Here is a 27,837-nt window from a genome sequence, read left to right on the forward strand (position 1 = left end):
GCGTGTGTGCATATGAATGCATGTTTTCCATGCAAACAAACAATCGTACAGGTACTATGCTTACTATTATTATTATTATTATTACCTCGTACCAATATACGTTCTCGTATTAGAGAACTTGGTTATACATATTTATAGATAGTAGTTATTAATCAAATGTTTTTAAGGCGTGCAATAGAAAAAAACTGTCTGACACAACTTTCCTTTGGGATCAAACACAATAGCATAAGAGAACTCTGCATTACTACTTTATAAATATACACAAACACACCAGAGTTTATTGTGAAATTATTTTAATATTCTACAAACAAGAATCATAGTATAACAAAAGGGTTCTCCTCTTTTCTCGCATACGGTTTCCAGTATTACTTCCCCATGGGTAATATTTAATATATTAAGTACAATGTCATTTATATACCAACAGGCCTCACGTTCCAAACTCATCATTGCAATTTATGCTAAATACTTTTATTATATTTAAGTACTTTTCTGATTATACACACCATTTCTAACGCGACAGTTTCCATACATTATGTACGATGGTCTGTCAGGAATATGATACCGGAGAGTTACAAGTTCCTTCCATAACAATATATTTTTAAAATTGTATTACTTGTATTAAAATTATAAGTTTGAACAATATACCCACATTCCAACAAGATGATCTTCAAGAAAAGACTTTCTATGCAACCACGTGGATAATAAACTAACTTCCTCTCTCAACTACAATGTAACTGAGATAATATCTTTTCATTTCCATGAACGATTAACAACTCATAGTAGGAATGGTGTAGTTTGTTAAAAAATTTCGATTTTACTGCATCCATTTTATAACTTGTATTATAAAATAATATCGTACATATCTCTGTGTACGATACTCTACGTATTCTAAAAATGAGAAAGGTATAACATTTTCAATTAGGGAAATATATTTTCCTGTATGCTATGAAGTCAATTTCAATCGTCATGTGCAGTGTATTGTTTTGTTATTCATGATAAATATTAAGAGGTTGAACTATTCAAGGGACACCACAGGTTATATTTTCTAGTACATTCTAAACACGTTACATCTTACTTTTAGGAATATCCGTTAAGAATTGTTGTAATTTTTTGTACACTTATCCCACTTTACGAATTGTGAAAGTTTGCATTTATTTTCAACATACGGTAACTATCATTTCGTCAAATTCAATTCACAAGTTTATTTTAATCATCAATAAAATAACTACCTTCCACAACAATGTATTAATGAAGTTACTATTTATGTTCACATTTATGTTGCCATTTCAGTAATTATACTAAACTGTTATACCTATAAATTTTCATTCCAATGTGTTTCAGTTAAAAAAAAAATGTTTATCTGTATTCATAATACTAAATGTGGGATATGATCTTTACAACAATACTCGCAGTAGGAGGTATAAAAATATTACGTGACTCCCTTCCTTAAAATTAGCCACTACGTTCTTTTTCTTGTAACGATACTAATTCAATTAACTTTCCTATGAACTGAAGTTTTCATTCAGCACTGAGAGCATAAGCATCTCTTTGATTTTGTTCCGCAATATGTATAAGAAATATACAAGTTTAAGATTAAATATATATAAATTCCTCCCATAGCTTGTAATGTTCTAATAAAAACCAAAGACCCGATTTCATCCCCGAACTCCCATTGGTGAATGTTTACTAAATGCTCGTTATAATATTTCACATGATAAGCACACAAAAAAGGGTAATTGTTTGAAACCTTCAGCATAAAAAGTAAAGAGTGGAAAGATCTAATTTTAGTAAGTTTTATGCATATAAAGAGGGGCAGGAATTTCATAAAAAAATTATTATATAAATGAGAACTAAATACTGGATGTGTCAAAAAGGGGTGGATGGGGTACATACTACATATAGAGTATGTCTAAAATAGAAGTTGTGTACAAGTTTTGATCAAAATTGATGTGGAAAAAATTTTCCGTATTCTATTTTACGAGGATTACTACGTGTTTTAAAGTCTGAATATTCTATAGCGGTTTTATTTGGCCTATATAAGGTCACACCACTTACGTACGTCAGTATCTACATACGATAGTTATATACTTTTATGATTATGACTTGAGGCATATAACGGTATCATTTGTAATTTTGGATATTTTCTTGGTTCTTTCTAAGCCCCCTTTTAACTGCAATCACGTAGAGCAATAATTATAAGTAGAAGCGTGCTTCAAAAATTTACAATAAATAAACACATGGATATAACAATTAAAAAAAACATGCACACTAAGAACAGGCATATTGTGGAAAACAAAAGAATGAGGTCTCAAATGTGTTAGAGTCAGAATAACTGTAAATAAATACTTGTCAATTCGGATTTATCTGAAGTGACTTCCAAAAGTTATTTCGTCTACTAAGGGTTGAGATTATACTTGAACTGCCTGTTAAAATAATTGAATAAAGTAGAAAACATAAGAAACTGTTGTAAAAATGTATTGTAATATTTCAACACTCTAATTGGTCATATGTCTGTTTTGTTTAATAATAAATAAATTTACGTACAATAACTAACACTTGTTATGGTAAATTGTTCGTGACTGAAGGAATATTCGAGAATATTAATTCATCTTTACTTGTGGAATTATACATGTTAATATAAAACATATTTTACTTGATGTTTTATGAACATTTTGTACTGCACTTTATAGTTTTCTCCTGAAAATCAGTGATTTAATATTTCAGATATTTTATTTACATCTTAGACACTGAAACTTACTTCGTTTATAGGTTCCTGTCACAAAGTGAATCAGCTAGTATTAGAGCACAGATCTATACAAACTCCAATCAGCTGTGTTTACCCTGGATCGCGGGTGTCAATCCTGGGGTCTGACGTTCTTTTCTTATCTTTGCTTGGTAATCTGACAAAGAAACACACTTACTTGACACACCTTTTCCTCAGAGCTATTCACAAATCGGCGCTGCTGTACTGGATGGAAGGTGTTTGGGATTATTTGTGTGTTTAACATTGTGTGTGCCTTTAGCTGGCAACAGTGTTCAAGTTGCTTAACACTTTTCTATTGTTTGGTGAAGTGTGTGAGTGTGGAGGCAATAACATGCAGTTTTGGTGGACCATATATCATGGTCGAAGATCATACAATATAACACAAACAATAAGCCATCGTATTACAAATATTTACAACTAAAGACCTTGTGAATATGTTTATTCTCGTGTATTATTTTTTGTGTGTAAACTGAAGCTGTGATCATTAAATACAGTGAATTTGTATTTGGTTGCATTCATATGGTGTACGAATCAAGCCTTACAGTCCACTAGTATGAATATTGTTTTTAGCATTGTCATTTTACTTTAGTAAAGTTACAAATATATACATTCAAATTGTACATTTGGTCCTATCCGGGCCACATGAGTGCAAAGATTTCTGTGCTATTGTGAAGAGAAATGTGTTTGTGTTGGCCTATATGTGGTCCTATCACGTACGTTGAACAATAATCACGTTTTTTGTGTAGGCGGGCAGCTGTTGTACCAGGACCAGGCTTCTGGAGTATATTTCATAGGTTAAAAAAAAGAAAAAAACATCATCTTGAGGTCAGTAGTTTTTTTATTCTTCATATTTCTGCGTAGCATTTACTCATGACTGAATCACACCAGTGTCTTTTAAGGCAAAGATTTGCATACAGAGGCCAGTTAACCAGAATAAACAACTTTGTTCAGGCCTTTGATCCAAATGATGGCAATATAGAAGAAATACGTGCACGCTTAAAACACCTATATAACGTCTGGTCAAAGTTGAAGGAGGTGCAAGATACTATTGAAATTGATCAAATCGAACCCGAAGCGGAAGCAGAAAACGTTCGTGCAAAAATTGAAGATGTGTATTTTTCTTTAGAGGCTCAAATGCAAGCACTTGTTTTCAAACATGGAAATAAAGAATCAGCTGTTAATAATAGCACTAGCAGTAGTACACAAGTTAAATTACCGGTCATACAGTTGCCTGTATTTGACGGGAATTGTATTTTTTTCTTTTAATGCTAGCCCGCAGGCTAGCTACCCTGTAGAGGGCTACACCCTCTTTAAGGGAAAGGTTGCATAGGAATTATATGGATGTGGAATGACGGGCGTTGGGCTATGAGACTTTCTTTATTTAACAATTACTACAGATGTCAGGTCATTATGGTCTTTGCGACCATAATCATTAGTGAGGCAAAGGGTACACAAGACATAGGAAAATACATACCATACATACAGTATAGATTACTGAACTAGTGGATTAAAAGTATTTTATTGCAGAGATGATCATGAGGGATGGAATGAGTGCAGATGACGTCACAACACGTAGGGAATGTTAGCAGAACAAATGCTGGTTATCTTCTGCCTAGGGGCGACGCTAGGCCAATGAAGACGAGGGAAGCCCTGTTAGGTACAGAGGGTAATCACTGTGCTTGATGCGAGGGAAAAATATGAGGAAGATGGACATGCAATCGATGATCCTGCAATAGTGCTAGGTCGGGATGATTTGGTGGTAAGGTATAACAGTATAATGTAAACAGCAAATTTAGAGGGAGATGGTAATATCGAGGGCGAGCAGATGAATTGGCAAGGTAGTGCATAGTGGCGAGTAGAAGTGGTTGCTGCTGCATATATCGGACAATGATGAACTTGAGGCGAAGAGATTCGAGGTGGTAAAGTAATGTAGGGAAAGTAATGAGTCTATGAAGGTATGAGAAAGTATGAGGAGAGAAAGTATGAGAAAGGATAGGTATCTAGTCGGACTGGAAAGAGAAATGCGGTAGGCAATGCGGAAGGCATGACGTTCAAATGTTGCAAGTTTGTAGTAGTACGAGGAGGAGCTGAGAGCCAAGCGGTGAAACCGTATGTAAGGACAGGGCGGAGAAATGCTTTATATGTGTTGAGAACCATGGTGGAGGTGGGGCCCCAGGTAGTGCCAGTGAGACGTTTAAGGAGATTCAGACGATTATATACTTTGGTTTTGATGTAATTAAGATGAGGAAGCCAGGTGAGATGGTGGTCAAAAACAATACCAAGGTAAGTAACAGTTTTTGATGGACGGATCGCTGTATCTTGAATTTTTAGAGAAAGAAGTGATGGATTTCTGTGGGTCTTGGAGCGTTTGCGTGGCGGCAGAAATACTATTGTTATGTTTAATTAATTATTGAAATGTTAAAAATTTTCATTGCTCTCTTTTAAAATTTGATGACTCTGCATTCAAATAAGAGAACAATTTTAGCAGAAGAGGCTATGTTATGTTTAATTAATTATTGAAATGTTAAAAACGAAACTTTTGTATATGAGTGTACAATTAAGAACATTTCATCAGTGTTATACGAAAAAATAACGTTAGACGTCATAAGACAAACAACTTTTAAAGAAAAACCCACAACGAAAATAAGTTACAAGGACTGCTTACGTACAAGTTGTTTGTCACATACTCACTCTCTCAGACTAGTATAAAAGCTTAAAATTTTAGAACCATTTATCTCAATCTTCATCATTCTTTTGTCTTCGCTACTCTGTCATCTTGCGACTTACAATTGGACTTTGAAGCTTCAACGATGATGGTCAACATCGAGCTGAGAGAGAGACCTCCTAACGTTAAGAGTAAGTTCTTTACCTTTTGAATAATTCAAGTCTCTTTGAAGAAGTAATTTCTTCAGGCAGTCTCCTGCTATGGCCTCAAGTATAACAGCTCTTAAAGCTAACAAGGAAGGGTCACGCAGCGGCTCCGCTGAGATCCGAATGAGACAATTGTGTTTGCATTTGATATGTTATAATTAGACGAATCCCAAAGTTATATGTGCCACCGAGCGGAATATCGTGAGTTACAACATATTTTGTAATATAAAAGTTACGAAAAAATTACATTGTAAAATAATTTGAAACGGGCCATTTGTTCGGAAACGATTGGATAAATGGAAAACTCGGTGAACACGTGTCCCATAATTTTCAAGGGAGTACTTCTGGGGCTAAAAATTTTTGCCCCAGGGTCCTCTGTAGGGTCCCAGACGGGGTCCAACTCAAAAGTTTCAAATGGCAAGGGGGGTTAAGTCGCACATCGTTTGAAAGCTGTTGTTAAATGAAAGAAGATGGAGCAAGTCTCGACTTTCTACGACAACTCTGTGCAAAATGGCGGAGGGTCAAAATGTAAACAAAAACTTAATTGAAAAGTCCATGGAAACCCCTATAAATCGGAAACGGTGAGACAAATGTGAAAACAGGAAAGGACGTGTGGTATTACTTCCAAAGTACAACGATTTAAGTTAAAACGTCTTGTTCTAGGGCCCTCACAGGGTCCCAGGTGGGTTCCAACTCATAAGTTTCAACCGGCAAGGGGGGTTAAGTAGCACATCGTTTGAAAGCTGTTGTTAAATGAAAGAAGATGGAGGAAGTCTCGACTCTCGACGACAACCCTGTGCAAAATGGCGGAGGGTCAAAATGTAAACAAAAGCTAAATTGAAAAATCTATGGCCACCTTGAATCCAAGATGGCCGCTTAAAACCTATGTCGAAAGTATAGGCATACCAAACTGCTGAAACTAGGAAAACCAAATTGGTATGAATGATGATAAGTAAGAGTAGGTGATGAAAAGATACGAAATGTTCAAAAACGGGACATCTTGTGTTCACAATGACGGATTAATTTATGTATGATACAACCAGGATATAAGATAAAAGTGAGTATAATAAAGAAATAAGAAATATTCGAAATAGTAAATAAGTTTTTGAAAAAAAATCAATAGGGCCTAGTGCTCTCCATTCTATGCTTCCAATCGTCTGCTTCGGTGGTTAGAGCAGCCGCCTGGTGGTGACAACTTCTGTACTTCGCTTGGATCTCTCACATACCTCTGTATTTGAACGGGTCGAATGAATGAAGACGCAACATAATGTCAGCAGTGATCTATCGGAAAAGGAAGACACAGCTGAAACAGTTAAGTTTGTTGATACTGTATATGTAATATTATATTTCTGCTTTATAATTAGTGCTTGGAAAACTGGTTTCCGGTGCTTAAATCGATATAATAGATCTGGTGTTTGTCATGATGCCAATCTGTTGTAGGAGCGTATCGAATGGGTGTATGCTGTGCTGTGGGCGAGACGTAAGTACTGCTTTTCTGTTCGAACAACGTTAATAAAGCTTAATTTCAATATATGTAATAGATGCTAGTAAACCTTTTTGTAGGTAGATTTCGAAAGAGAGTCACAGATTTTGGTTTATGTATGTATGTCAGAGTGAACGCGTGACATGTTACGAAATTTATGGATAGAAAGTTGACACTGTCTTGAACTTTCGTCAAATGCCACTAGTTTCGAAGATATAATATGCCAAAAGCGTATATCAGGGCCGGACTAAATTGGGCTTAGGGGGCTGTAGCCCCGTGCCTCCAGGTGGACAAGGGCCTCTGCTCTGATCAAAATCTCAACTGGCTACCTAAAAAGAATCATAAAGATATAATGATGACCATAAAATAAAATAAGACCAAAAATATGAAACATATTCCCTTAACATTGCTACTTTAGCTACTTTCAAAGAAAAGTATTAGGCGAAGTCAGTAGGTGCTATTATATATATATATATATTCTTTTCTATTCCCGGGCCTCCAGATGGGTTAATCCGTTCTTGGCGTAGGCAAATGAAATTCAGAAGCCTAAATTTCAGACGCTATACGACGTAGAGAGTGAAGCTAATAACTAATACAATGAAAGTATTTTCTGATCTATTTCAGAATGCGTGTCAAAACTCTGGAAAGTTCCCTTGCGCTTGCATTGCAGTTTTGACCCTCATTTTGAAATAAAACAGATCCTGTTATAATTTGTTAAGCCGCGCTCTCTACGTCGTATACAGTTTTTGATTACGCCTCTGAAATTCGTTCTCCCAAGCGTTGGGCATATTATATTTCTTAAACTAGTGGCATTGGGCTCACTTAAGAAAACGCTTATTTTTTTCTTGTCGTGTCTACCATTAATTTATTTGTACCGAATAATCTACCACCTTGTATAACGTGTTTTAGGTCTTGATAGCGGCTGCATTTCTTAACTGAATCAAACCAAACATTGCTCGAAACATATGGGACACAAAATTTGCCCCTTTCTGAACATAGGCCACATCAAAAGGGGGTTGAGACCAAGTCCTCATTTCGAACTTTATGTTTGATTTGCGATATTAGTTGCATGTTTTCCGAAACAAATCAAACGCGGCATGCAAGTAATGAGGGTTAGAAACAAAAACCATTTCGAAGATCAGCTGATTCTGTTCGGGGGCTAGGGACTTGCACCGCATTAATGTTCTATTCTTAACGTACCCTATTGGTTGTATTTCGTAACCAAATCAAACCAATCTTTGCAGCAAACAAGTCTTGAACGGGACTTCAGCCCTGCTAAAGATGACGTTATCAGTGCAAGGGCTGGGGGCTTGGTCCCAAATATTTCGCGTTAATTTGTAATTTACGCTATTGGATGTATTTCTTAACCAAATGAGACGAAACTATAGGCATAAATATTATGAGATAAACATTTGTCCCTGTTTAGAGATAGATTAAATCAAACGGGGGTTGTAGGTCCACGCCCCCAGCTCGAAATATGTGGCTAATTCACGTTATTTGACCACTTCTTTACTCAATCACACCAAACCCGGCATAAAATAATACGGACTAGAAATATGAACCATTTTGAAAATGGGCGTATTCTCTCGGGGGATAGCTCCCTCTTCTGTGCTTAACGCATACTATTTCTTAACCAAAGCAAACAAAAGTTTGCACAAAAATGATATTGAACGGAAGTTGTTCGGCCCTGCTAAAAATAGGTGTAATCAATGCAAGGGTTGGGGAAATTTCAAGTTTCGGCTTTTGAATATTACCTTTTTTTGTAAATCACCAAGTCAATTATTACCTTTGAAGTGTGCAAAATGTAAAACTGCACTTTACACACGAAACTAAACGTTCCATTTTTATGTATAAATGATATATCTGAATCACTAATACAAAAATGCAAAATAAGTGATTTGTCTAGTTGCAAAATGGCCATCTCCATTTTGTATTACTCATCATTTTCGCATACGCTTGAACCTACACGTATTTTTACAGGGAAATGTGCAAGCCATACTGACAGCTGGAATATGAACAGCTCGTAAGGTTGGTCATGCTAGTTACAAGGTGAAAATGACCTTGAGTAACAAATGAAAATGCCTTGCACATTTTCATCTAAAATACGCGTACATGTTCGTTTAAATGCATGCAAAAAGGATCCGTATTAGAAAATGGTGATGGCCGGTTTTGCAACTAAACGCCTCAATTGCAGTATTTTATAATAATGTTATTATATTTATAACACTGAAATGCCCTTATATCGTTTACAGGTGTCAAGGTTGCTGTCATCTAATATATTTCCAACTTATATTTCCAACCTATCAAAAACGGACAACTGAATTTGCATCAACTATATATAAGACATTGTTATAATATGAGGCAAGCAGTTGTTGTTCAGTTATTGGTAAACTATTTTGGCCAGTCAAATGCAAAGCCAACGCCAACGGAAGTAACGTTATTTGAGCAAATCAAACAGGAGCTTATTGATGAAGACATTATTCTTCAGGAAATATGTACTCTTGTGTACGATGAAGAGGCATCGAATTCCGAAGATAATAGTGACAGTGTGGAGGACGTTATCATAGATGACGAGAAAAGTAAACATAGCATTCATATGAAGAAACCAGGATTAATTTTGATGTTACAGACGACAGTTCAGAATTTCAGTTTTCATCTCCAGAACAAAACAGACCAAAATTTGATGATGAATATTTAGCGGACGCATATAAAATATGGACAAAACAACCCCGAGACAGTTCAGAAACGCCTATATGGTGTCCACCAGGATTAGCCGTAAACAATACGAAACGTTTATGTTTTGCCGCTGTGGCAAAGCAAAAACGGAAACTAAAATATAAGAGCACATTACAAAGGTATGAACACACATTGAAAAGTAGAAATCAACACGATCTGATGAAAAAAAATTAATGAAGCGGTTAAAACGAAATTTTTTGAAACGAGGCTTCAAAATGCAATTATCCATGATCGAACTATTCGGTACTGGGCTATGGAGATCAAACGTAAGGTCGACGTGCATGGCATTTTGAAGTTCAAAGCATCCACATCATGGTTAAAAACGTTTAAAACAAGAAATAAGATTGTTTCTAAAAAAATCACACATAAAGTGAGTAAGAAACATGTTACAATTGACCACGACATTCAAGAAACAGCTGCAAAATTTGTTTGTCGCATTAAAGACTTGATTACAGACAAACGAATTACTCCACATCAAGTAATTAATTTTGATCAAAGCAGATTTGAAAAGGAATTAAGATCTGGACGTACGTTAGAAACTAAAGGCAAGAAAACTATTTTTGGCGCTGTAGGCTCACTATCTGCAACTACCCATTCGTACATGATCATGCCAAGTATTTCGATGGATGGAACATTATTACCACATATGTACGTTCTTGTTCCAGAACCAACTGGAGAATTTCCTGCCAATTTTCAAATCGATTTACCTAACATCAAAGCCTTTGCTGGTAAATCTTCAAACATGTCAATGAATGACCTTACTGTTTTCTTAACGGATGTCTTATGGGCAGATTTGCAGGGTAAAAAGCAAGTTCTACTACTAGTTGATTCGTGGACATCCAATAAGGATTCTGACCTATATAACTCTACTGTTCCTGCAGGTGTGGAACTTATCAAAGAATTGATACCACCTAAGTGTACAGGACTTATTCAACCAACAGATGTTTACTTTTTCAGACCTTATAAGAATATGGTACGATTCATCACAGATACCGTTCTCACACAATTTGATATCAATTTGTGGCATAGAGATCATTTTCTTCGGCTTCAGTCTTTCGTACATTATCAGTTTATGGCGGACAGATTTAAAAACATGATAAAGTATGCGTTTTTCGCAAGTGGTTATGTTGATGACAAGCCAGAAGAGTTCGTAACGCCTCTGGAGTATTGTTTTGAAGCTGGATTGCTAGACAATTGTGCTATGGACAATTGTCAAACGCCAGCTTTCATGAAATGTGCTCATTGTAACAAATGTTTTTGCCTCAATCACACTTTACTTGCATGTTTGCACACCTTTTGCACTGCTTCACTTACATAGATATGTTAAACATAGATATTCAGTTGTTAAGTACAATATCCTATGATATTTGTTTCATTTGTACAATTTTGCGTATTCTATATTAAGTCTTGCCAGTTGCATTACATTTTGTATCTGTTCAATATCATTTTGCTATTGTGTACATTCATAACAGTACAAATGTAAATTTCCACTTTTCTCTATTATGTATTTAGAAACAATAGGAATATTAAAGAACAACTGAATTTCGATTCACTTCAACTATTATTTCATTCCGTAATAACACATATATGTTTTGCTCCTAATGTACGATCGTCACGGTTCTTTCGATATCATTTACGTGAAAATAATGAATATGCAATGAACACATAACTCTGACTTTCTATTCATAATGCTAAACAAAAGTTGAATATCTTCGGGACTTTTCTAATTTTCTCATAAGTAGTTAATACATAAAGGACTTGCTGCACCAGTTAGGTTGAGAGCTCTATTGTAACGTATTCGTGATGGTTATATTTGTATGCCATTAGTTGGTTTGATCACAATGTTTCAAGCAATACTAGATATAAAAAAAACATTCATTTACAAGATTGGCGAGCAGTACCAACCACGTGCAAATCACTCCAGTACATCGAGCTGCGTCAAAGTTTGTTGGTTTGGTCATAATACTCCAAATAACATATTTATATACAAACTCATTTTTCACGCTGGCAGACATAATGGATTATAGATGATACGTCTTTGATATTTTCTGGATATCTACTATTGACCATAAACGTAAATACCACATTTCGCTTCTCCAATTCCAGTGGTTTGAGCTGGACATGGTTCGATAAATAGTGTGGCATTTTGAACATGTCACTTTTTGAATATTTCGTATCCTCTTGTCACTTATTTTTCCTGATCAGCATTCATACCAAATTTAGCTTTCCTAGCTTCAGCAGTTTGGTATGCCTATACTTTCGACATAGGTTTTAAGCGGCCATCTTGGATTCAAGGTGGCCATAGATTTTTCAATTTAGCTTTTGTTTACATTTTGACCCTCCGCCATTTTGCACAGGGTTGTCGTAGAGAGTCGAGACTTCCTCCATCTTCTTTCATTTAACAACAGCTTTCAAACGATGTGCGACTTAACCCCCCTTGCCATTTGAAACTTTTGAGTTGGACCCCGTCTGGGACCCTACAGAGGACCCTGGGGCAAAAATTTTTAGCCCCAGAAGTACTCCCTTGAAAATTATGGGACACGTGTTCACCGAGTTTTCCATTTATCCAATCGTTTCCGAACAAATGGCCCGTTTCAAATTATTTTACAATGTAATTTTTTCGTAACTTTTACATTACAAAATATGTTGTAACTCACGATATTCCGCTCGGTGGCACGTATAACTTTGGGATTCGTCTAATTATAACATATCAAATGCAAACACAATTGTCTCATTCGGATCTCAGCGGAGCCGCTGCGTGACCCTTCCTTGTAAGAATTTATCATTTATTAATGAATACTATTGTAATGTTTTGCAGACCTTTTGAGCTCATTTTTAATACTTAATGATTGATAATATTACGTCTGCACATTTGTAATAATGATTTAGATATCCTTGTAATAAACATATACATTGAATTCCTTTCTTTAATATACTACCAAATTATTATTTAGCTGTTTAACTTGAGTAATAAGATACTAACCACTATACGCATCTAAATTTCATAATCAATAATATATAGACAAATATTTTAAATTAAACACTATGGCCTGTGTTTTCGAAGCATTTATGGTAAGGTGCTATTTATGACACCAGTGCGAAAAACGATTAATAGATTCTTGTAAGATGAGGTTGATATGGTTGATGGTGCGACCAAGGGCAAGGAAGGCTGTATCATCTGCATATTGGAAAGTATACACGTTTTCTGGAAGAGAAGGAAAATCGGAGACAAACAGTAAATACAGCAAAGGAGACAGAGCTGAGCCTTGTGGGACACCAGAATTTAGGAAGGTAGGATGTGATAGATGGTTGTTGATCTTAACATATGTGATACGGCATGCCAAGAAGTGAAAAATGAAGCGAATGTAAGACATGGGTAATTTAAGCTTGATGAGTTTGAAAATAAGTGCAAGGTGCCAGACTTTATCGAATGCTTTTTCTAGGTCGAACAGAACAAGGCAGGATGGACGAACGGAATTATAGTGATTTGTAATGAGAGTGATTAGACGTTGAAGCTGATCGTTAATGGAATAAGACGGGCGGAATCCGGCTTGAAAAGAAGGAATGAGATGACGTGCGTGGAGGTATGGATGAAGTCTGTTGACAAGGATGCGCTCAAGAATTTTGCAGAAAGTGGAAGTAAGTTGTATAGGTCGGTAGGAAGAGACTGCGCTAGGAGGTTTGTTTGGTTTCGGAAACATGAGGGTTTTGGACATCTTCCATTCAGCGGGGAAAAAGCCAGTTCTGAGAATAAAAGTGTAAATAGAGGCTAGAAGAATAAGTAGAGAAATAGGACTTTCGTTGATATGACGACATGTGATGGAATCAAAACCAGGAGCAGAGTTTCGTTTATGCTGCACGACTGTTGTGATGTCTGTAACAGTGATTGGAGCTGTGAGTTCATGCTGCGGCAAAATATGATTAAGGTTTGGTTGAAGGATAGGATGTGCGGTGTTGACATGATCGACTGGATGAGCAAAAATGTGGTCATGACGGGATGGTGTGAAAATGTCTTGTAGATAGTCAGCAAAGGCGTTTGCTTTAGCTTGATCAGATGGTGCATGACTGTTGTCGATGATAAGAGGATATGGGGTTTTGCTGTACTTGCCACAGAGTGCATTGAGACGTTTCCAATAACGTGAAGGGTGTGCATGGTCAGTGAGGTTATTACAGGCTTTGATCCATTGACGGCGTTTGTATGCTTGAATGTAGTTTTTGACTGAACGTTGCAGTTGATGGTGAAGTTGAAGAGCCTCGGGGTTTTTTGTTCTTATGTATTCTCGATACGCTTGCCGGGAACGTTTGATGTGAGTGAGGTAATGCGGAGGTATTTTAGGCTGATAAGGGGTGGAACTGGTGGTAGGAATATACAGCTCTGATGCATGGGTGATTTCTGAGGTGATCGTTTCAATATGTGTGTAAAGCTCATCTGATGTAGTGGGAGGGTGCAAATGAGTTACGGCAGTGGTAAGATAGTCGCGGTAATGATCCCAATCAGCTTTGTCGAAACGTGGAGTTCGAATTGGCGGAGGTGCATCGTGAGGTCGAGCATTGCCCATATGATATGAGAGCTTGATCGGGGCATGATCACTACCGAGTAGGTCCAGGACTGTAAGGGTGATCTTAGCAGCAAGTGTATTTGAAGTGATAGCAATGTCAGGGGTGGTATTTGATACAGGTCTAGTTGGAGTCGGAGGGATGTGTAGAATTCCAGTGGTGTGCGTGGTTATATGATCTGAGAATTGTGTGCGTTCAACAGGAGTGCGACTATGATAGTTGATGTCAGCGAGGATGATATAATGTTTGTAGGTGTGAGAGATGTGACTAAAAAATGCGAGTGGAATAGGATGACCTTGGCGAACGTAAATAGTAGCGAAGGTGATCATGATAGACTTGAAATATAAGGTAGTGATTATATGCTCTGGGAGGTGAGGAATGGAACAAATGTGATTGCGATGAGGTATGTGATTTCGAAATACGATTGCTACGCCTCCATTTGCCCGTAATGCTGGTGCTGTGTTGTCGTGACGTACAAGCGTATAGCGAGGAATGTTACATGAGGTGGTTTTCGTAAGAAATGTCTCGTTCAACAAGAAGGCTGAGACGTGTTCTTCAAGTAAAAGTGCTTCAAATAGAGTTTTATTCTTGGGTAGAGAGCGGATATTTAGGAAGAGAAAGACTAAATCCATAATGTACAGAGTTAAACGGCTGTTTCTTGTGGAGTTGTATGGAAATGGACGTAGTTGTTCGTATAAGTGGCGTAGAAGTTAACGTTGAAAACAGATTTAGCGGCCTTGCTGAGTTGCTGTAGAATGTGATTGCGCTGAAAGGGATGGATGTTCTGTAAAGCGAGAGTTAGAAATTGAAGTAGTTGTTGAATGGTAACTGGATCGGTAGTTTGTTGGCTGGGAGGAGGTGAAGAGTCTGGGATACGGAGTAGAACTACTAAATGTGGGTGTTGTTGGCCAGGCTGTGGTTTATTCTTGCACTTATAGCTGTAGGCCGGATGTTGGTCGTGGCAGGTTGGACATTCGGGTGGCCGTTCGAGATTCCGACAAGTGCGTGTTTGATGAGGGCCTGCACAATAACCACAGACTGGTGGATTTTTGCAACTATCTGTGCTATGATCACTGTAAGTTTGACAATTTTCGCAACGCACAGGAAGAGGAGCAGGCGAGCGTGAGGGTTCGACCCTGTGCCGACGATAATAGATGTAAGCGCCAGTAGTGAGCAATGAATCTATGGTATTTTGTGAGGCAGTGAGTACACGTACCATATATGTCGGCCCAGCATTGTTACGTATACGCATGACTTTATGGATGGTGTGATCTGCGAGTTGGAGTTCTTCTTGTATCTCATTGTCAGAATAGGATGGGTCGACCCCTCGGATGACGACAGACAGGAAAGGTGGACGTCTAGGTGGCGGTGGTTGCTTCTGACGTGCAGCAGAAAGAGTGGTAATGGTAGCATTCTTTCCAAAGATTTCGAAAGAAGCCTTATTCCTAACTGTGATGGCAAACTGTGGATCTGTGGATTTTAGGATATAACCATTTCTAGTTTTGATTACTTCTGTGAGTGGTACACTTGGAAGATATTTCCGAAGTTGTAGGGTAATGAACTTTTCGTTACTGTATTTAGTGTCGAAATGCTGGAGAAGGAAGGAGTGAAGTATAGGTTTAGGAGGTTGGTTTATGTTCGATTGTTGAAATTGAGGAATAATAGGAGTGCTCATGTTTCCGGTTTCCATGTCGGAAGGTTCTGAAGTATTGTCTCTGTGCGGTTTCTTGGCCTGATGGTGAGGTTGTTTGATAGTTTCAGAGTAGAGTTGCTGCTGCCTTGGAGACCTGGATCGAGTAGACAGATTTGAAGCAGTGGATGCAGTTGAACTGCCCGACTGCGATCGTTGTCTAGTGCCCTTATCCTTTCTTTTGACCACCTTCGTGGTCGAAGCAGACGGAGTGACGAAAACAGGGGGTAAGCCAGAATGGCGTCCTTCCCCTAAGGATCCAGGAGGAGCATCTGAGTCTCCCATCGCAAGAAACCGGTGTGTGCTGGAATGTCGTAACGCAGTACAATGAATATATGAGAGATGAAGTGGAGCTGATGAAGATAATGAAGGTGGGACAACCCGTTTGGATAGTTGTCCAGAGAGGGACAGGTCCCCTGACTTGATCTGTAAAACCAGCTGCCCTTGGCTTGATGAGTCTGACAGGCGGTTTTCGAGAAAGAGGCAGTGAGAGAAGCCCAGGATGTGGAAAAGGAAGGTTATAACAAAACTCGTCACCATGCAAGTGGTGGCGCTTCAGAGCAGAACTCTGGGAAAGTATGCGGGAATTGTAAACATTGGTTATCATATAAGGACACTTTTATATATCTTATTCACGAGAATAAAGACATTTCCATAGTACAGAAGTTTCAGTACCTTCGAACTTCTCTTAAGGGCGAAGCGTTAAACCTAATTGAAAATTTACCAATTACCGAAACAAATTATTCAGTAGCATGGCAATCACTCGTTGACAGGTGTTCAAATAAAGAGCTAATTGCTTCTTCTTACATTCACGAAATACTACAAATCAAGCCAGTGTATAAAGAAAATGTAAGTGAACTTCGCGCCTTTATAAATAAAGCTACTAGCAATATAAATGCGCTACAAGCACTTGAGCCAAACGTAAACCTCACAGACGTAATTTTGACCCAACACTTTGTATCAAAATTATATGCAACTACTAGAAAGTCATGGGAGCTTCAAAATATGAATTCTAATTTTCCTGCTTTATCAGAATTGTTTTCGTTTCTCGAGAAACGTTGTCAGGTGCTTGAGAACATGAGAACTAGTATTGATGGTGTGAAGCAGGGTAGTAGCGTACAAAATAAGCAAACAAAAAGTATTCAGTCATCAAAGACTTATTTATCAACATTTTTAAATGCATGCGAATTTTGTAATAGCCAGCATCCCTTATATTCTTGTTCGTCTTTTGTGAATGCGGCACACAGCCGAAATTAGAGTGCATTCGTAAAAATAAATTATGCATGAATTGTCTGAAAAGTAGTCATTTTTTGAAGAATTGTAAATCGAGAGGTTGTAAAAGGTGTTCCAAAAAGCACAATACATTATTGCATGTAGATGTAACAAAGGACAAATCAGTGCGGTTTCCAAGTGTAAGCGGTGCCGCGGTGCAAGAGCGTAGTAACAACTCAGATTCCAGTGAAAATTTAGGGCAAGTGTCATATTGTGCATTAAAGGCTAGGCCTAACGCAAGAGTGTTGTTATCTACTGCAATAGTAAAACTAAGGGATAACAAGGGAAATTGGGTTCCTTGTCGCGCGCTTCTAGACAGTGTTAGTCAGACCAATTTCGTAACAGAGAATTTGGTGCAACAATTGAACATCAAACGGTATAGACAGTATACTCCAATTCAAGGTATGAATCAAGCAATATCTAATACAAAGTACTCTGTAGATATTTGTGTCCTATCATGTGTTAACACATTTTCATTGAATATAAGTTGTTCAGTTCTCCCTCACATTACAAGTAAACTACCGAAAGAAAGAATTAATTGTGATGATTGGAACATTCCCAAGGACACTGTTCTAGCAGATCCTACTTTTAATACGCCTGGAGACATAGACATTCTTTTAGGTGCGGAAGTATTCTACATAATTATGAAGTCAGGACACAAAACACGGTCAGATGATTTTCCAGTGCTTCAGGAGACAGAATTGAGATGGATCTTGGCAGGACGCATTCCTCAAGAACGCGACCTCCAGATTCCATTAACAACATGTTTTGTGAAGACAAACATAGATCTACAGCAACAACTACAAAAATTCTGGAAACTACAAGAAATTACTGTTACACCTAGATCAAGCGAAGAGCTTGAATGAGAGCGACATTTTCTTCAGAATACAACAAGAGATCACATAGGGCGTTTCATTGTATGACTGTCTTTGCTTGAAGACCGTACAGCTTTAGGCGATTCTTATCAGCAGGCATTGGTTAGATTAAAGCAATTGGAAAGAAGATTCGATCAACACCCGGACTTTGAAGCTAAATATACGGAATTCATGCAAGAATATGAAGATCTTGGTCACATGGTAAGGATAGATGAGCGTAAAAAGGAGGACGTCAGCGTTGCATACTATTTGCCACATCATGCAGTTTTTAAGCCCACAAGCTCTACAACGAAGGTCCGTGTGGTGTTTGATGCTTCAGCAAAATCTGACAGCGGAAAAAGGCTCAACAACATTCTGTTAGTTGGTCCTACGATACAGCAAGATTTGTTTTCTATCATTTTGCGCTTCAGAACTCATTCGGTAGTATTCACTGCAGATATCGCTAAGATGTATCGCATGGTCAATGTTCATCCAGAAGATACGCCATTACAACGTACATTGTGGAGAAGATCTAGAAATGAACCAATTCAAGTTTTTGAGTTGAAAACACTAACGTATGGCACGGTATGTGCTTCATTTGTGGCCACAAGATGTCTACAGCAATTAGCAGGCGAAGAAGAGCATAATTACCCTGTAGCAGCAGAAATATTACGTCGAGATTTCTATATTGACGATGTTTGTAGTGGCATGAGCAACATACAGCAAGCTCTAGAGGTCCAGAAGCAATTGATAGAGTTACTGGGAAAGGGAGGTTTTACACTTAGGAAATGGAGTTCGAATGATCCAAGGTTATTGGAATCCATCTCGCCAGAGCTTCGAGAAGTGCAGCGTCCAATCCAGTTCCACGAAGGCCAAGGCGTGAAGGCATTAGGATTGTCATGGGATCCAGACAAGGATATATTTCTCGTTGAAAGCAAGACGCCAACAATGAAGGTTCAAGAGTGCATTACTAAACGCCAGATTGCTTCAATCATTGCCACTACATTCGATCCATTATGGCGCGTTTACACTTAGTCGATTTTCGTTCGATTCAGTTGAATTGACGTCACTTTCAACTTAATCGACCGTGTAAACAGGACTTCAACTTAATCGCTTGTTGATCGAAAGCGACTAATCGACTAGCAACTGAATTGAAAGTCGTTCTATTTTCTGTGGTCGATTCTACTTTCTTCTGCTATAACACCGCAAATTGTGCCAATTACTTTTTGCTTGAACATCTTTAAGACTGCCAGTCGATTTCGAATCGACCAAAGGAGAGCGAGTCGACAAGCAGCATTCAATTTCGGTTGAAACAATTGAACACATCCATCGATCTGATTCGGCCTAGTTGCTTCGATTTAGTCGCAAATGCAGCGAGTCGATTTAGCCGTGCGACTAAATCGACCAAGTGTAAACGCCCCATTAGGAGTAATTTCACCAGTTGTCATTACATACAAAATATTTTTGCAAGAATTGTGGCGGCAGAAGGTTTAATGGGACGACAATATACCAATGGAATTAGCAAAGAAATGGACTCAATTATACAAGCAGCTTCCATTAATCAATCAGATTAAATTCGACAGATATGTACTCGTTGAAGGAAACATAGCGGAGATTCAGATCCATGGTTTGAGATGCTTCTCAAAGAGCACATGGAGCTTGCATTTATATGCGATCGATCAATCAGCAAGGACAAGTATCAGTTAAGTTATTATGTGCCAAATCATGTGGCTCCAGTCATGAAAATTACTCTCCCACGTCTGGAGTTATGCGCAGCAGTTGTTTTGGCAAAATTAGTTCACAAGATTTTACCAATTTTAAAATTGAACATAAGTAGCGTCCATTTATGGACCGACTCCCAAATCGTGTCGGCATGGCTAGCTTCTCCGTGTAACAAATGGAAACCTTTTGTGGCTAACAGAGTAGCTCAAATTCAAGACTTAACTGACGTTAGCTGTTGGAAACATGTAACTTCTTCAGACAACCCTGGAGACTTGATTTCAAGAGGAATAGATGCAGTTTCCATAAAGGACAATTCATTATGGTGGCACGGTCCACAATGGCTTTCTAAGTTAGAATCTAATTGGTCAGTGACAAGTAATGATTCATTGCAACCAGATCAAGTTCCAGAGAGTAAGGGAACCATAACATTGACAGTCACTTTAGACAATTGGTGCAATGGAACCATAAGAAGATTCTCAAAATTGTCAAGGTTAGTAAGGACAATAGCATATTGTAGATGTTTTGTTCATAACATCAGACAAAAGCAAAACAAACCAACAAAAGGTCTTTCAGTACAAGAACTCCACACAGCGCTCCATGTTTGCATCAAATGGACACAAGAAATTGGATTTTACAGCGAATTACAGCATCTTCGTGATGGAAACATTGTTCCGTCAAGAAGTAAATTGAACAATTTACATCCATTTTTAGATAGTGAAGGCATGATCCGAGTTGGAGGAAGATTGGAGAATAGTCAGCTTCTGTTTGACGCCAAACATCAAATAGTTCTGCCTTCAAATCAACACTTAACAAAACTTATAGCTGAAGCAGAACACTTAACATTACTTCATGCTGGACCCCAATTATTAATATAATCACTACGCCAGAAATATTCTATCATCAGGTGCAAACAGGTAGTAAAGCAAGTGATCCATCATTGCTTCACGTGTTTCAAGTTAAAGGCCAGTGGTTCAAAACAACTTATGGGACAGTTGCCAGCAGCTCATGTGCAGCAAGCCAGACCATCCCTAAACGTAGGCGTGGACTACGCTGGAGCGTTTTACATAAAATCAGGAGCAGTTAGAAATAGATCTGTACGTAAGGCATACGTTGCGTTATTTGTTTGTTTATCCACCAAGGCAATACATCTGGAATTGGTAACAGATCTTAGTGCGCAGTCATTCATAGCAGCTTTACGCAGATTCATAGCCAGACGAGGAAGATGTCTCAATATATACAGCGACAATGGCACAAATTTCGTTGGAGCCAACAACGAATTGAAAGAATTGTATCAGCTGTTTTCATCAGATCCTTTTAGTTCTCAAGTTCATGATTTTACATCGACCGAAGGAATTCAGTGGCACTTCATACCACCAAATTCTCCGCATTTTGGAGGACTATGGGAAGCCAGTATAAAATCAATGAAATACCATTTAGTTCGTATTACAAAAGAAGCAGTGTTAACATATGAAGAGTTTGCAACATTACTCACACAGATTGAGGCCTGTCTCAACTCTCGGCCACTTACAGTGCTATCAAGTGAGCCTAACGACCTCAGTGCTCTCACCCCTGCACATTTTTTAATTGGAGAAGCACTTACAGCTTTACCAGAGCGTAACCTCGCCGATCTACCATACAACCGCTTATCTCGTTGGCAGAAGATACAACAACTAAAACAACACATTTGGAAGAGATGGTCCCGAGATTATTTACATGGTCTTCAAAAACGCTCTAAGACAACGTCACCGCAACACAATCTCAAGGTCGGAGATGCAGTTTTGCTGGTTGAAGACAACGTTCCTGCATTGCAGTGGAAATTGGGCATCATTGAAAAAGTGTTCCCAGGAAAGGATTTCTTAGTTCGTGTAGTGACGGTTCGTACTTCAACTGGAACATATAAACGTTCCATCAAGAAACTAGTTGCATTACCATATAACAAGGATTAGAATTGAGATTTGAGTAATAAAAAATAAGTACAGTTGTAATATTGCTTCAAGTTTTGTGTTCGTTTCGTTTTTTATATGTATCATTTTGTTTTATTTGGTCAGACCTTAGCTGACCAACAGGGGGAAGTATGTTTGGGATTATTTGTGTGTTTAACAGTGTGTGTGCCTTTAGCTGGCAACAGTGTTCAAGTTGCTTAACGCTTTTCTATTGTTTAGTGAAGTGTGTGAGTGTGGAGGCAAGAACATGCAGTTTTGGTGGACCATATATCATGGTCGAAGATCATACAATATAGCACAAACAATAAGCCATCGTATTACAATCATTTACAACTAAAGACTTTGTGAATATGTTTATTCCCGTGTATTATTTTTTGTGTGTAAACTAAAGCTGTACTCATTAAATACAGTGAATTTATATTTGGTTGCATTCATGTGGTGTACGAATCAAGCCTTACAGTCCACTAGTATGAATATTGTTTTTGGCATTGTCATTGTACTTTAGTAAAGTTACAAATATATACATTCAAATTGTACAGAAGGGAAACACAAACATCACGAATTGGAAGTTAACATAAATCTGATGAGGGGTGAACCTTTGTAATACCTCGTAAATTTTAGTTTATACACTGGTGTGCAAAACTTGAAGGTGAGATGGATAAAGTAACATAAAGAATAGCAAAGTCGATGGATATGAATATAAACTCGACAGTGTTGCAAGATGTCTTTCACATGTTCACATGAAGCAAGACGTTGCATCGCGTGACGTTAGTGTGACCGTAATGCCAAGTATATCTGCTCACCAACATGAAGCAGTTGAATTAAAGGAGCGAAAATGTGTGTCCCTCAGACAACTGTTAAGTTGCATTACTATGGTGTTACTCACAACAATATGGCTCGGAGACAACATTAAGATGACTTCTCACAGGGAAGAATCGTCGGGTGACTGGAAGAAGAACGAAGTATGACGAGTGTGGCCCAGGAAATTTGTACTGCTCAAAGCGCTGTTTCACGTGCATGACTAGCGTTCCGAACTATATATAATGCTGTACGACCGTTACATTGTGAAACATGCAAGAACGGAATGCCGTCGAACAGTATATGAAATTGCAAACACATTTATGAGGACTGCAAATCACCCAATCTCATGCTTCAGAGTGGCAGGCCTACTCCTCGGGTTCGTTTCTTTTCCCGACGGCCTTTACTTCGTATTCGGTTGAAACCCACACACTTTTCGCCAACGTTTGCGATGGTGCCAGGAACATCAGGACCTAACAAAGAAATGGGGTCACATTCCCTTTTCAGGTAGGAGCACATTCAGTCTGAGTTGTGATTCTGGATAAATGGTCATCTGATGAGAGATGGGTACACGCAATACACCCAGGAATATTATCAAACCTGAACGTTTTGTTGGTCCAGCGTTCTTGTTTGGGAGGTATAGTATTACATGGGCATACCAATCTCCAAATTTTTGAACGAATTATATTCACCGATAAACGTTATTGCAACATACTACTCCTTCTACTTATGCATGTTTTCAACGGTCTAGATAGCCCTCAACTTCTCCCGTACGGATGATAATGCGCGACCGCATCTAATAATGCAGATGGGGAGCTCTTTTAAATGAGAGAATATCCTGCGAATAGACTGGTCTGTCTGTACTCCCCACTAAAATCGTATCGAGCACGTTTGGGATATCTATGTGGTGACGTTTTGCACCAAGGACCAAATAGTAATTAAAAACTCGCTGTAGAAAGCCATGTAATTGCCAAGCACAAAAGTTACTGTAACAGTAGAGACAAAAGATAGTAAATTGTGCCCAAGCGTCGAAAAATAGAAAATACTTTTGCTTACAACCCCATCAGGATTCTGCCGCCTACAGCCGGACAAATTTCCATGCCGACCAGATGTCGCGGTCGGATTGCCGGCGCCGGACGCCGGCGTCTTTCAGCGCGATTTTCGACCGCGACGAATAGTTGTCTTGCCGAGCAGTCGGCAAACAGCCGTAAAGGCGCAGTAAAAGCGCCGGCGCCGCCGTCGAAAAGAGGCCGGCATAAGGAGTTGGCAGAGGGTCGGAAAGAGGTCTTTTCGACTGTTTTGCCGACTCTGACGTTCGGCAACAGTCGGCAAATGGCATTTTATTTTACGATTTTCGACCACTTGCCGCCTCGGCAAAAGGTCGGCAACTTTGAACAATTAGATCGTCGTGCCGTCGGAGACAGGTGCCGGCTGCCTCCGGCGCCCCGCCGCCGTCGACGGCGGCAATCTCTCTTTCCCGCCGCGACTTTCTGATGGGGAAGGAACCCTAGGTATCGATAAAAGCCCGATGTTCATGAAACTTTGCCTCATGAAACTCGCACAGCCAAAATTGTAGCTGCAGTGTCCAACACGTTGGGGCAATAGGTCACGAGAAAGATCAAAAGTGAAACTTCAGTACATAAAGGACATGGTCAGAAAATGCACTCTTTTCTTTAAAACTGGTTATTGAAAGGACACGAAATGAGCATACAAAATGGTAAATATGATCTGTTAATAGTAATAAAAAGAATATTCATCATCTTGAAAGAGGCCATGTTCAAAGTAATGCGATTGGTTTAAATGAGAAGAGGGTCGCACGGTGCATCAATTGGAACGTGACGCAAAAAACTATTGGTGAAGTCTGTTGTGGGATTATATTATTCCTGTGCTTCTGGTAGAGCAGTTTAGGTACAAGATGAGCATAGTAAATTTCATGACACTCGAGCAGATGGAGGGTATGTAGCGCTATGAGTGGAATCAGTCTAACTAGAAAAACAGAGAGAAATATAATTTAGCACTACGTGATTTGTGTAAGAGACAACATGTAAATGTAGTTGTTGTGGATAGGCTGATATGACGTGTTCAATCTGCATAATAATGCTATGGTTGGCATACACTTGTAACTATTTATTATATTTCCATTAAATCGAACAGAAATCAGAATCATAATTCTTCTACAAGTAAAGACAACAAAAAGAGAATGTTTTCTTCTTTTTATTTCTTTTCTTTTCTTTCTTTCTTTCTTTTTTTTACAAAATATATTTCATAATGACAAATTATACTACAAATGCATACATTATAGTGTCAACAGTATATTGGAATGGAAAGGCGATAAGTCTAGTTTATGTATGAGTTACAATTGTTCTCATATTGGTTACGTAAAGATATTTCCCTTCAAGGTGCACTCAACACTGAAGAAGGTTCAGTGATTGAACGTTACATCACAAAATGTTTATGATGCAGTTGAAGTGCCTGCAAATTGTTCGTCCTGTTCTTTTTTGTGTTTCATTGATTCGATATCCTACGTTTTCTTCCCGCCATATTATTGTGATTTAGAACACATTACATTTCACTGCTAATTCATTGAATGATCTTCATGGGTTCGGGGACGAACTAGGTGCCATTCTCGCACCAAGCAAAACCATTCGACTCAGGCACGTGGTGCAAATTAAATTGGTGGGATTACCAATAGCAAATCAAGAATCGCACGTTCGCAAAACACAACTTACAAGGTAGTTTGATAATACCAGTTTATTACATTTGTAAATACATACTACCCAATGTATCATCCATGGCATTATTATGAAGATTGAACATGTCCGAACATGTCATACTAGCCTATTCACACCAATTACATGTTATCTCTACAGAGCCGGATCTTGAATCCTGCGAACTACGCGTTCGCAGGAAGTGACAGATGAAGAGGGCGCCAAACTAGAAAATGAATTTTTTATTTTAAATGTGAATATTTATTAGAGAAAACGTTATGATGAAAAATTTTCCAAACAGCTTCAAATAACTATTGTACAGACTGAGATACAGTACATCAAAGGGACAATAAAGTCGAATCTTTGTGTGGTTGGCTGCAAAAAACCCCTTTACAATTGAAATGAACTCGTACACCAATTGGTTCCAATGCCACACTCAGAAGTGATGCTAGTTTGAGGAAAATATTCCGCGGCGCAGGGAGATTTACGAAAGATATTACGAATATGAGATAAAATGTAGGGAAATTTTGCTTTTGAATAGATGTTATATTAAGCACTACAGCAGTACGAGTAAAGACATTGGCATTCATTCCACAATCCTATTATATGCACAAAATAAAAATGTAACATTCTCTTCATATTCCTCTCCCAACAACCCTTCCGCGATCTTGCTAGAGAATATTTTTAACAAGTATGTCTTTAATATGGGAATGGATAAACAAACAAAGCAAATCAACTCGGCTGGAATTATCACAATAGAAAGAAATGTCTTCAAGGGTGCTCCGCCTTGCCATAACCAGTGAGGTCAGTGTAAATGAAATGCACACTATCGAAGTTCAAGCGACTAGGCTTTTGTTATCCATTGGTCCAGGGAGGGGGCGAATAGTAAGAAAAAGTGCTTTTTACAAATGGAAAAAATGAAATGAAATCATTGAGTTTTACGTCCCATGGTTATGCCGGTTAGGCTAAAGGAGACGGTGATTATGAGAAATGAATGAAATAGTGGAATGAAGAAAGTGGGAGAAAACAGGAGAACCCCGAGAAAACCCACGAGCACGGTGTTGTCCACCACAAAGTCCACACGTTGCGAGCTGGGATCGAACCAGGGACCCCAAGCACCGGAGGTGAACGCTCTACCACTGAGCCACCGCGCACCCCTTTTTACAAATGGAATTTTTGATCATTTCTGAGAGAAACTTGAACTCAAATTAATAATATCACTGGCTCACAATCGCTGCCCACTGCTTAATGCTCACTTTCTTAATGTTTATAGTCCATTTGTCATTCGTTAACATTTTCCTTTCTATCCTGAGTCGTTTCGTTTTTATTGTAATGATTAGTGTTTTCACTTTTCATTAGTAATTTGTATTTCATGTAATAAAAATGGTTAACGATAAAAAAAACAAGTGAGCATTTCATCGGAAAAGAAAGCTACGAAACTTTCAAGAAGATGAGAGGCAAGCGAAGGCTCTAGAAAGTTTCTTTCGATTTCTGGACAAAATTTCGAAAGTGATAATCATACAAATGTTGAGGTTGAGTTGTCAATTGCAAGTCCACAAACTTTTCAAGTTACAAGTTTCTTTTACTTGATAGCAGTAATTTAATTGTTAAGTGTCAAAATGGAATGAATACGACCTTTTCAGTTACGGATCTGAGTTAAATTTAATGTATTTCAAAATTTGTGTGAATACAATGAGTTTTCGCTAGTGATGCAAGGGCTCGGAAAAAATCCGGCTTTTTTAAGAAAAAACTTGTAGTATAGTATAGCGGTAACGTAATGGAGTTACGATCAGTACAGCTGTCCTGCATTTTTTACAAAGTGATAGTGAAGAATCCATTTCTCATATTAGACGTGCTATGCTTAAGAATGTGGAAGTAATCACCTTTGTCACGATAGAGACGATTTATGAATGTTGGTTGGGAAAGGGCAAGGGATTTGCCAGGATATTCTAAACACTTCATTGATCTGCAGTAAACACTTTTCGTGTTATCGTTTTTAGAAACAAATATTACAGCATTTGTTGGACAACGTTTGGGTAAAGCAATCGGTAGTGTAGTGGTAAAGTACCAGACTTCCAAGCGAAAAATCTAGGTTTGATTCCACGTCAGGTAATATTATTTTTTCGCATAAAATAATGGCTGTAAACAGAGATTTATCTTCTGTTGGAGAACTTACAAAGCATCACTGACGAGACTTCGAATAAACAGTGTGTTTGTTCTTCATCATAGACTGTAATGATAAGTATTTTTCATATTTATATTCGTTTCTCTCTCTCTCTCTCTCTCTTTCTTGACGTTTCACTATCCTGTCTTTGCATCTTTCACTTCTCTCCTCTCTCCGCCACGTACACACGCACTTTATATGCGTGTGCATGTTCCAAAGTTAAAACGGAGCAAGAGACCGATAGACGTGGTCTGGAAAATGAAATTAACTGCCAA

General features: G+C 38.3%; 4 protein-coding genes across 5 annotated transcripts in view; all 4 read left to right on the top strand.

Moving 5' to 3' along the window:
- LOC145673783 (adenylate cyclase type 2-like) overlaps positions 1-27,837 on the top strand; it is a 1,485,668-nt gene that overhangs the window by 74,046 nt on the left and 1,383,785 nt on the right. The window lies entirely within an intron of this gene.
- On the top strand, positions 18,420-19,262 carry LOC145674072 (uncharacterized). The gene has a single exon (XM_081743894.1). It carries the CDS (start codon positions 18,420-18,422, stop codon positions 19,260-19,262), a length of 843 nt encoding a protein of 280 aa, XP_081600020.1.
- Positions 19,862-20,824, top strand: LOC145674074 (uncharacterized). The gene has a single exon (XM_081743895.1). It carries the CDS (start codon positions 19,862-19,864, stop codon positions 20,822-20,824), a length of 963 nt encoding a protein of 320 aa, XP_081600021.1.
- Positions 20,933-21,895, top strand: LOC145674075 (uncharacterized). The gene has a single exon (XM_081743896.1). It carries the CDS (start codon positions 20,933-20,935, stop codon positions 21,893-21,895), a length of 963 nt encoding a protein of 320 aa, XP_081600022.1.

This window comes from Thermobia domestica, chromosome 17 (genome assembly GCF_964235325.1).
Source record: "Thermobia domestica chromosome 17, izTheDome1.hap1.1, whole genome shotgun sequence".
NCBI lineage: Eukaryota > Metazoa > Arthropoda > Insecta > Zygentoma > Lepismatidae > Thermobia > Thermobia domestica.

What these genes read in the sequence shown, in the direction of transcription:
- LOC145674072 (XM_081743894.1), top strand. Translation starts at nt 18,420, where the DNA reads ATGCAAGAATATGAAGATCTTGGTCACATGGTAAGGATAGATGAGCGT.
- LOC145674074 (XM_081743895.1), top strand. Translation starts at nt 19,862, where the DNA reads ATGCTTCTCAAAGAGCACATGGAGCTTGCATTTATATGCGATCGATCA.
- LOC145674075 (XM_081743896.1), top strand. Translation starts at nt 20,933, where the DNA reads ATGGGACAGTTGCCAGCAGCTCATGTGCAGCAAGCCAGACCATCCCTA.